Genomic DNA, 10,778 nt, shown 5'->3' on the forward strand with positions numbered 1-10,778 from the left:
TCAGCTGGCAGGTACCTTCTGCCCTTCCCCTTTCCTTTTTCCTGCCCAGAACAAGGATGTGATGGCTGGGGTGGAGGCAGCCATGTTATAACATGACAAGCCTGAGGAAGGAAGCCAAAAGCTGAGAACCGTGTAGTCAGATGACGGAAGGAGCTTCTGCACCAGACCTACACTGCCTCCTTGGACTTTTTTTTTTTTTTCCTTTTTCTTAAGTGTTAGAGGAAAACTAATCCCTACTTGTTTAACCATCATTTCCCACCATTATTTGTAGTCAAATACATTTCCTAACTGAAACACATATACACACTTACTCACGAAGAGGCCCCAACACTGAAGAGTGAGGCAGGAACCACCAAACATTTAAAGTAGAAAAGAAGAGCAACAGCAGGGTATTGATCCCAGCTGCACTAATAGAAATTCCAACTCAGAGACTGCAATTAAAATAATGGAGAGGAAAACATCTCAAACCAAATTACCAGTTTTGATAACTACAGAGGTGTTGTGGTGTGACCCAGAGGACTGATTTGTGAGCTACAAATTGAGCTAAGGCTTAACACAAGTATTTTAGAAAAATCATTCTGAAAACAAATGTAGCCTCTGGGCAAAACTGAGTGGAATGAAAATGGTGGCACAGAGAGAGAGGGTTCAACTGAGCTTTCTCTGGTTTTACAAATGCAGGAGCTTTGGGGAATGAGTGCAAATCTCTGAAGCATTATTCTCATTATTACTAATGGTTCTTAATAACTAAGGGGCAACATTCGGTCTCCAATTGGCTGAACTGACCAGAAATTGCTCATTGCAGTTATAGTAATAATGAAATATAATTTGACACTAAATTACAAATCCAGATATAAAACTATCTGGTCAGTCTGTTATTGCAAAGGAAAACTAAGCCAGAACATCAATAAATAGAATAATCCAATTAAGTGTCTCTCCATTTGGGAACTATTTAGAATTGAGAGTTTAACAGGCTAGTGAGATAGGGCAAAACAATTTAGTATTTACTGATTTAAACAATCAGGGCTTTTATTATAAGACAATTACTTTTGTTAATTTAAAGTACGTATTCAATCAATCTGAATGGCTTTGGTCATTTATGTAGTAATCTTAATCACTCTCAATTCTTTCTAGTTATGAGGCATAATTTCTCACAGCACATTTACCTGGACTTTAATATTAAATATAAGCACCTTTTAAATAACTAGAGTGTCTTTGTAAACATATTCCTGATCATTTTGTGCCGCATATAATAACCACCTATAAGCCAGGAATTACAAATACAGGATGATGGATTAATAAAAATGTCCGCATTCCTTTTAGCCACATTCAAGTGGAAAAGTGATAGCTAAATTCCCTAACTATAACCTACATCGGTTACACACACTGATATATATGTATATCAATGTACATATGTATTGGCATGTATAACTAATGTAGGTTATAATTAGGGAATTTAGCTATCACTTTTCCACTTTAGCTATAACTGTTCCAACTGTTAACACACTTTGCAGGATTTTGCCAGAGATAGATGTTCCCTCCATTGGAGAGGGAAGGGTATTTGCCTGCAGATGCAGACATGCAAGGGAAGAGATTTTGCAAGAGATGAGCTGGAGCAACCGCAGGGATCCAGGAATTGTGCTCTGAGCTTTCTGTTTGCCTGAGGGTAGCAGGTATCTGATAGATGTTTGTTCAATGAAAGTGCTACCTCAGATTCTTCAGAGATGATGTTCCTAGAAGCATCCACAAGTAGCTGATAAAGCCCAGGTTACATCCTCAAGGCTGAATTTCTGTATGATCAGATTCTCCGGGAAAAGCCTCCGCTTCCAGAGTTACAGCATTCTGTACCACATTCTTTGGCAAGGATGCCTTTGGTTATTCATACCTACTATAAAACCATGTACACACATGGCCTCTATGGTACTGACCTCTCCGGGGACTGTTAGACAACGCTGAAGGATGTTTAAACGATACTTACTGCTGGTGGAGGACAGGTGGCTGTAGTCGGACCTGAAACACAAGACCTCAGTGTTAGTAGAATTCTTTATCCAAATGATTTATTCAAGCCAGAATTTTAAACAGTTAGTGGTAAGTAGCATTTAACTGGTAAAGAAATGTCACCAATTAAGAACTGTAGTGCGAAGGCTCATTTTATGCAAAACAAAGTTATGTCTGAATTTGAAAGCAAAACTTTAAAGGAACTTTAGAATTTTGGGGGCCCTCATATGAGTTCTGCCAATTCCTCTGATGGGGTTTGGAAGAAGCCATTTAAAGGTTTAGCAAAAATTTTGAATGGTTATTTTTCTGGGGAGAAGTCCCAAAGTTTTCAACAGACTCATCACTCGCAGATTCCCTCAAAAGGTTACTGCAAATGAGCACCCTTCAAATGTTCGCACCACACCATGGGGAAATGTTCTTAGTTGACTTAAGCAGAGGATCCCAGTGCGAGGAGAGAGGGAACCTCAGCTTTGAAGGTTTCCGCATTCAAGGTGGGGCTGACCACCAGGAAACAAAGGCACAATGATATTTCCACTGATTTCAGTTCCATCTGAGAAGAAAGCCTGCTGGATATTAGAGTAACAGGATGTGAGCTGTGATAGGGAAAGGGAAAAGGCAGGCTAAGGCTGGAGTGAAATCACCCTTTCAGTTTCTACGCTGAGGAATCAGCTGCTGGCATTCAGCCTCTGTAACAGTGAGGCTCTAGCCAAGGATCTGCTTAATCTCTAGTAAGTTTCTGCCCTACTTCTGTAGCTGTTAAGACTTTCCTCTCTGGCAACAAGTTTGATATGGAAGCTATTTATTTTTTTCCCCTAGTGTCCCAAAGTCATTCTCAGTAGGAAATTAATCACTTTAGCACGTAGGGATTTATTCTGCCATGGAAGTTATGGGATGTAGTTATGCAAATAAACTGCTTAATTATGTTTAATTTTATAGATATACATTTCTTTTATCTCCTTAGTCTCCTGTTGCCTTTCTTAAATCATCCAATTTTCACTCCACTGAACTTCTTGCCACATTTAAAAAAGTACATGCAAAACTTTTTTTAAAAATCATAAGCAGCATGCCTCTTACTGGTTAAAATAACCTACATCACTCAAAATGCTGCATTGATTTATTGGTTGAGGAACAAAATGGAAGAAAACAACATGTGGTTTTCACTTTTGCAAATGAAATACTTTAGTAGTCATGGAATCAATGAATTTTAAAACTGGAAAGAATAACAACTACCAACATTTGCATATCCCTTTATATATTATAAACTGCATTCATATATATATATAGAGAGAGATATATATAATTCAATTTTTTATTTTATTGACTAGGAAATTAAAGTGATACTATCTGTACAGAGACCAGGAGGTGAGCAATGATTAGTGACTGAAGTGAGTGTGCAGGGTGGGTGGAAAGGAAGGAGTCCAAAGGCAGAATGGATTGACTGGCTAGCACATGGTGACATACTGGCTAAGGGAGACAACAGAGAGGGGAGGGTCAAGGATTAGCAACGTTCTGAAGCCCAGGATTTGTAACCCAGTACTGGTGCATTAAATTCTTTCTGGAACCATTCAGGACATAAACTTTTGAACAATACTTGGAAATGTAATTATATATAAACTGAGTGACTGTTCAGCAAACATCCACTGTGGTAGATGCAACAGGAAAGCAACTCGATTACAATAAAATCATCTTGAGATGGACAGACTTTAAAGAAATGTCATGACTATTCAAATACAACACACAATAAGAATGCGCGATATTTCTATTTCTTTTATTCTTTAAAATGTGTATTTTCAGCTAGGATTTTCCAAATTCTCTTGAAGCAGATGGGATTCACATATGCATACATTTTAAAGATCTGCATACAGATGGATATGTATGTAGAATGAAATTTACACTTGAAACATAGTTCAAGAATCTTAAAGTGCAACAGTATTTTAGTGTCTTAGGACAGGTGCTGGCATAACTGATGCCCCTCTATGAGTCCCTCCACATTTCTAGACTAAGGGCACCACCGGGTTGGGCCCGCCAAATGGTCAGCCTTCTGACAATCACACTGATCCTGCTCCAGTTCCCTCCACATACAGCAGCCAATCTTTGCCAAGGATAAATCTGATCATGTCTCTCTCTGGATGAAATTCAAGCTCACTAGTGTAAAACACAAACCCCTCTCTCTGTGATGGATGGCCCGGCTCTGCAGTCCAGCTTTCACCCCAGTCCACTGTCACAACAGAAACACACAGAGAGTCACCTACAGCCTCCCACTGCTCTCCAGCCTCTGATCCTCAGTATATGCAATTTGTACACAGTTGCCATAATGACGGAGACACAATTTTGAATTGCTCTTTTCACTTGATACCATCATAACATGCTGCTACACATTTCCTGTAATTATCATTTTAAATTGAGTAATATACTATAATTTATTCAACCCTTTTGTTGGCTAAATGATCGTTCCTGGTTGTTCACCTTTACAAAACACACAGTAATGAGGTATTTATGAATATAGCTTTATATTTATTTTCTTTTCCTTAGAAAAATTATCATGGGTGGAAATATAGACTGAGTTGAGGTAAAAATACTTTTATAGCTCTTAAAATATATTCCAAATAACCTCAAAAGCTTATTTACTAGAAATACTGCCAGGAAAGACAAACTACAAAGCTTGAAACAATTTTGCACAAAATAAATAGGTTCAAACCATTTCAGAGAATAACCAGGTATTTGATTAGGGTTCTCTGGGTGAGTCTGTACTCCCCCAGTTTTTTTTAGGCACGAAGGAACAGCAGTAGGGTACCTGCCTTGAGATTTCTGTTTATTGGTCTCACATCAGAAGAATTTAGTTAGCTGGCTATGCATAAGACATTCAACCCTGCCAGAATGAAGCATGAAAGGTGAATTTAGAATGAAAAATTTATACACGATATAGAGCAGACTAATACAAGAATTATGTACATTCACACACCTGACAAATATAGACACATTTCCAAATGTTATTTAGTATTTGTGCCAATAATGAACAGAAAGTTAGATGCAGTCCCTTGACTATATTAATTACATTATTACATGTAGGGATTATATAGAGGTTCTGTACTTAAAACAGTTTACCCTATCAGACAGCAGCCTAGCTACCAAATGATATACTACATACATATAGAATACCTTCCTAAATTATTTTCCAGGAAAATCATGGCATAAGAATTGATCTTGGCATTCCTGTAAAATTGATCTTGATGTTTCTGTAAAACATCAGTTCAACGCATCATGGACCTCATCTGTTAACCCTCGTTGCACTGAATTAAATTTAGTGTTAACTAGCTCTACCTTAAATACAAAGATAACAAAGTACTAACAAATGATCTGGTCTTCTATACAGCATTTCCCCTTTCATCTTTTTAAGAGACCTGTCCCATTTAAAAATTCACCCCACCTATTCTTTTCCACCCACCTATTTAAAGTCTAGACCCCTGATTTTTTGTTACGTCTTAAGTCACAGCGAAGTATCAGTTGGAGGTCCTCCAAAGAAACAGGGCATGGTATGGCGCTACATGTTCAGAAGCTCAGCAACAGCTGAGATGGAAGTGGAAGTTCATTAATGCCAGACCAAACTATTGAATGAAAATAATCCATCACATGCAAAAGAGTGGCTTACATGCCAAATCTTGAAGGCATCACTAATGAAACAGTCATTATAAAGCATTGGCTTTTATTTGGGTTTATAAGGAACTGGCTGTCCTTCTATTTAAGGGATTCTGTTTCTTAAGATAGTTTACCACCATCAGCAGTCGACTTGCCAATTTTTGCTATAACGAAAAGTACATAAGAGCACAAGGCTTCTTTCAAGTGGATTTGGAAAATGGGAGTTTCAAAATGACATCAATTGCTACAGAAGAATACTAGTTTGCTTTTAGTCTTGGCTTGTATTAAGTAGGTGAGACAGCAACAGCAGCATTTCAAGCAAAAGAAAATGTCTGAGCAGAAAACAAGAATTAATTACAGATCAAACAGCTCCTGGAGAGGCAACTTCACTAGGTGGGAAGCGCACTGGAGATCCAGACTTCAATTCATGCCTCTAACGAGCCATGTGCCCTCTGAGTCTCCATTTCCTCATCTGTAAAATATAATTATTAGAATACCGAGGCATGCCCTGTAGTCTCTCAGATGTTCTGAATGATCAAATTACTTAAGGTATTTAAAAGCAACAGAAGATCTATTGTGATGAGTTTGAAAAACATATGGACTTGAGTTCACCATTTTTATTATATAAAACTCTAAGTTTATAATTTGGAGTGTTCTTCATAACAATAATAATACAGTATGATGAGAAATAATCATGTCCTAAGGGTTCTAGACACTGAACAGGCACTAGGATTCTAGGCACTGAACAGGCACTGTTCTAGGGGCTTTAAATATATATGCTCATTTAATCCTCGCACCAACCCTAGGAGGTAGGTACTACTGTCATCATCCCCATTGTACAGAAGAGGAAACTGAGAGCAGAGAGAGGTTAAGTCACTGGATCAAGGTTTCACAGTCCCTAAGTAGAGGAGCCACAATTTGAAAGAGCAGGCTGGCTCTTGGGACTAACTTTCAAAGTGGCCAATACAGCCACCGGCAGTGGGATGCATGAAGTTTCTCAGAACTGTTTCTTCCATCATGCCGCTGAAACGATGGATAATCAGCTTAAGCAATACCCTGACAGCTCTTGTTTCTGTGTTTTGTTCCCACCCCCTTACCCCAAATTTTGATGATCCTAACTGTCCACTATCTCTCTCTGCCTGACCCTAGGTAGTTGAGCATTGCTGCGAGAAAATAAATAACTAGGGGAACCTGTACCTCTATAAATACGTAATTGCAAATTTCAACTGGGCACCCGCTCAACATTGCCCCAAACAACTATTCAAATCTCCTTTCTCCTCAGATGGTGGAGGGCTGTATTTACACCAAAGAGAAACCCCATCTTGCCTGCCCTTTTAATTGCAGGAGGGGATGTCCTGCCTCCTACCTAAAGCCATCCATTCCCCTGTGGTCTGAAGTCCATCTGCCTCCACTTTTTCAGAATGCTGACACTACAGGACCAGAAGCAGTGGCTCACATCTATAATCTTAGTGCTTTGGGAGGCCAAGGTGGAAGGATTGCTTGAGGCCAGGAGTTTAAGACAGTTTCTGAGCAACATAGCAGGACCTTGTGTTTATAAAAATTAAAAAAAAAAAAAAAATTAGCTGGGCATGGTGTCAGTGGTGCAGGCCTGTAATCCCAGCTACTCAGGAGGCAGAGGCGGGAGGATCACTTGAGCCTTGGAGTTTGAGGTTGCAGTGAGCCATGATTCCACCAATGCACACCAGCCTGGTGACAGAGAGACCCTGTCTGTTTAAAAAAAAAAAAAAAAAAAAAAAAAAAAAAAAAAAAGCAAGCAAGCAAGCCAACATTACAGATGATCATCTTTTCTCCTCCTTCTCCTTTCCCTTTCTATAGAATCCTTTCTATCACACTGATTGCTCAATTAGCGCCTATGTTTAGGAAATCTTTCTTCACCCCAGTCTCCCTTTTAGATACTGCCTCTTTTTGCTTCTCCTTTTTCCAGACAAAGGAATTCACCTGCCTCCTCTTCTTCACCTTCTACTGCCTTCTAGAGTCACTCTAATCTGGCTCCTACCTCCACCACCCCACTGTGAAATACCACTCTTCCTTCACTTCATCATCTCCATTTAAAAAAGACATTTAGCTTTCCTCATCTTCATCAGTTTCTCAGTAGCAGAGTTGATCTCTGCTTCCTTTCTCAAAAACTCAAACCTCCCTTGGCTTCAATGATTCATATTCTTCCTTCTTTGACCTCATGTCTACTCTTTCTCAGGCTCCTTTATCAGCTCATTCTCATTGACTGGGCATTTAAATGTAGTTTCTCAAGGCTGGTCTTAAAGAGCAGCTGCTGCACAGAGTTGTGGAAGGATTCAAGGAGTCCATGAAATACATAAAGGCTTAGAACTGTAGGTGGCACATACTAAATGCTAAGAAAGTGCTTGCTGTTACCTTCAGTTGATTTCGTCTCTCCCAGGGCTTCCATTGCCATTTTTAGGTAAATAGTTCCCAACTGCAACGTCATCATGCGGACCTCCCTACTGAGTTCCAGACAGATATACCCAACTGCTGATTCATCATCTTTACTTGGATGTCTCGCAACACTTCAGACACAGTGTGTTGAAAATGAAATGTCTCAGACCTTGCCCAAACTTGGTTTGGAAGAGATCACCAGCTACTTTGAGAATCTGATTTAAAAAAATAACTTTCTTCTCATACAAATTCATGAAGCACATCATTTGCATACAACTTGAAGCAATTCATGGACCCCAAATTAAGGATCACTGCCTTAGCTGATGTGTCACTTGAGCTGAGTCCTGAAAGAAGAGTAGAGTTTCACCTGGCAGACAGGCATGTCAGGTGGGAAGGGCAGAGCTGGCAAAGAGGGCAGCCTGACAAAGGCGAGGAAACAGAAAAACCTGTCAGATGTGGCTAGATACAAGGCGCACAGAAGGACCTGCTGAGAAACAAGGCCAGGGAGGGAAGAAGGGACTCCATAACAGGAGCCAGGGCATATAGACCATGTTAAATTCCTTGCATTTGTAGATAACAGAGCCATAAAAGTTTGAAAAGGAGAGACATGATCAGATTTGCATTTTAAAAATACTAATGATAGCAAACACTTATTGTTTTCTATGTGCTTTCTACACAATCTCTGTGAAAACTGGATAGGGTCAGGGGTGGGGGCAAGTTCCAGAAAAGTAGGGAAACGATGAACAGCTTTTTGATAACTGAAATTCAAGGGCTCTATGAATATATGGAAAACACAAAACTAATGAGCATACATTGAAACGCATGCTATTTTACCTTTAGTTTAAGGATGCTAGTGATACAGTAAGAATTTCTGTTTTTTTTGAGATGGAGTTTCGTTCTTGTTGCCCAAGCTGGAGTGCAATGGTGTGATCTCGGCTCATGGCAACCTCTGCCTCCTGGGTTCAAGCGATTCTCCTGCCTCAGCCTCCCGAATAGCTGGAATTACAGGCATGTGCCACCACGCCCGACTAATTCTGTATTTTTTTTTTTACTAGAGACGAGAGTTCTCCATGTTGGCCAGGCTGGTCTCGAACTCCCGACCTCAGGTGATCTGCCCACCTCAGCCTTCCAATGTGCTGGGATTACAGGCGTGAGCCATGGCGCCCGGCAAAGAATTCTTTAAACAATTCTGTCCTGTTACAACTACACATTTTAGTGACAGGCTGAGAACAGAAGCTCTGGTGTCAGCAGGAGTGGCGAGCCCCTCCCAGGAGGCCTGGCAGCTGTCATGCTGATGTCCAGATCCTGGGGCGATATCACCCCCTGGGTCAGGACTTCCTCTCCCTTCTCTAAGACAGAGCCCTTGAAAACAACATCAGTTTTAGGTGAGCTCTGCAAATTGAAAATGAATAGACTAGTGAACGCTTTATTTAACGCAGCTACAAATAAGCTGGTTAATTTTGCTTTGTTTCTTCTATTCATAGTCCAGCTAACTAGCGGCAGAAAAAAAAAAAGCCAATAATCTTCAATTAAAGTTGATACATGCCACTTATACAAAGAGTGGGAAGAAGAAAGGGAGTTTAGCATTTAGCATCAGGTTACTCCACCAGATTATAATTGGGTGCTGTAGAGAGCTATGAATGAGTTTAGATAACAGAGAAAGCCCATTGCTGGGTGAATGCCCTGGGGAGTAAAGTCCCACATTTGGGCTAGGAGTGGTGGGGCAGGAGGGGCTGTGTCGGGAGCTCTGCCCGGGTTGGGTTAGAACTCTGGGTCGATTGTGGGCCTAGATTCTCTACCTGCCCTCACAGGGTTGCCAAATCCTGAGATTAGTCTAAAACCTCTCCGACCTTTCAGGAATGAGGCTTTCTGCAGTCTGGGCAGCTCCCGCCCTCCCCCAGGATTACTCCAGATAGGAAAAGACATCCTTTCCTCCTGGGTCAGTACCCGTGGCCTGGATGTGGTGCTGACTCTGCACAGGAAAGTCCTTTAGATACAGGGGCTGCCTGGAAGCCTTTATAATGACATTCATCTCCTAAAAGGCATTTTGTCTTTTGTTCCGCTCAGGGAAACAGTGTTTGGAAACTAACTAATTAGTCTCCAAAGGTTTGAGCTCATTGTTTGAGTCCGCTGAAGCGAAGAGAATATTTAAAAAAAAAAAAAAAAAAAAAAAAAAAAAAAGAGAGGAGAAAAAAAAAAAAAAAAAAAAAAAGGGCAGGGCTAGATCCTAATCTTAACACCATCTCCATCCCGCCGGTACAACAGGCCAACGGTTCCGGCTGGGACAGGTGCACTTAGAGGTGACGAAGTTCGGCGGGACTGGAGGAGTCGAGGAAGGGGACTCGGCAGCACAGATTAAAGTCCCACGATGAAGCCATATAACGAGAAATGCCATCCTCCTAGCCGACTTCGGAAAGACTTCAGGTGCGGGTGTCCCACCCTGCTTTTCCTCCTCTCCCCATCTCCAGGGCCGGACTCCAGGGTGCTCTGGAGCTACAGGAGGAAAGTCCCCGAGGAAGGAGGAAACAAGTGCAAGAGCATCTCCTGTCTCTAGCGATGCTGACAAGGGGTCTTTGCACCCGCCTGGCGCTCTGCATCGCCTCACCGGATGGGTGGGCTTGCACTGAACCTTGAGCCCTTCCACTTTCCTTCCCCCGGGTGGGGCCCGCCCTGCCGAGGGCAGCCACGGATCGCTCGGCCCGCCTGGGAGGCAGCGGAGGATCCGGCAGGAGAAG

At 41.3% G+C, this 10,778-nt stretch overlaps 1 protein-coding gene across 1 annotated transcript in view; it reads right to left on the bottom strand.

The window, feature by feature from the left end:
* FAM124A (family with sequence similarity 124A) overlaps nt 1-10,438 on the bottom strand; it is a 61,104-nt gene extending 50,666 nt beyond the window's left edge. The window contains 3 exon segments of the mRNA XM_011988795.1: nt 1,976-2,007; nt 9,951-10,078; nt 10,304-10,438. Of these exon segments, the coding sequence (XP_011844185.1) occupies nt 1,976-2,007; nt 9,951-10,078; nt 10,304-10,438 (295 nt within the window).
* Between the last annotated feature and the right edge of the window lie 340 nt (nt 10,439-10,778).

This window comes from Mandrillus leucophaeus, unplaced genomic scaffold, assembly GCF_000951045.1.
Source record: "Mandrillus leucophaeus isolate KB7577 unplaced genomic scaffold, Mleu.le_1.0 Scaffold338, whole genome shotgun sequence".
NCBI classification, from domain to species: Eukaryota; Metazoa; Chordata; class Mammalia; order Primates; family Cercopithecidae; genus Mandrillus; species Mandrillus leucophaeus.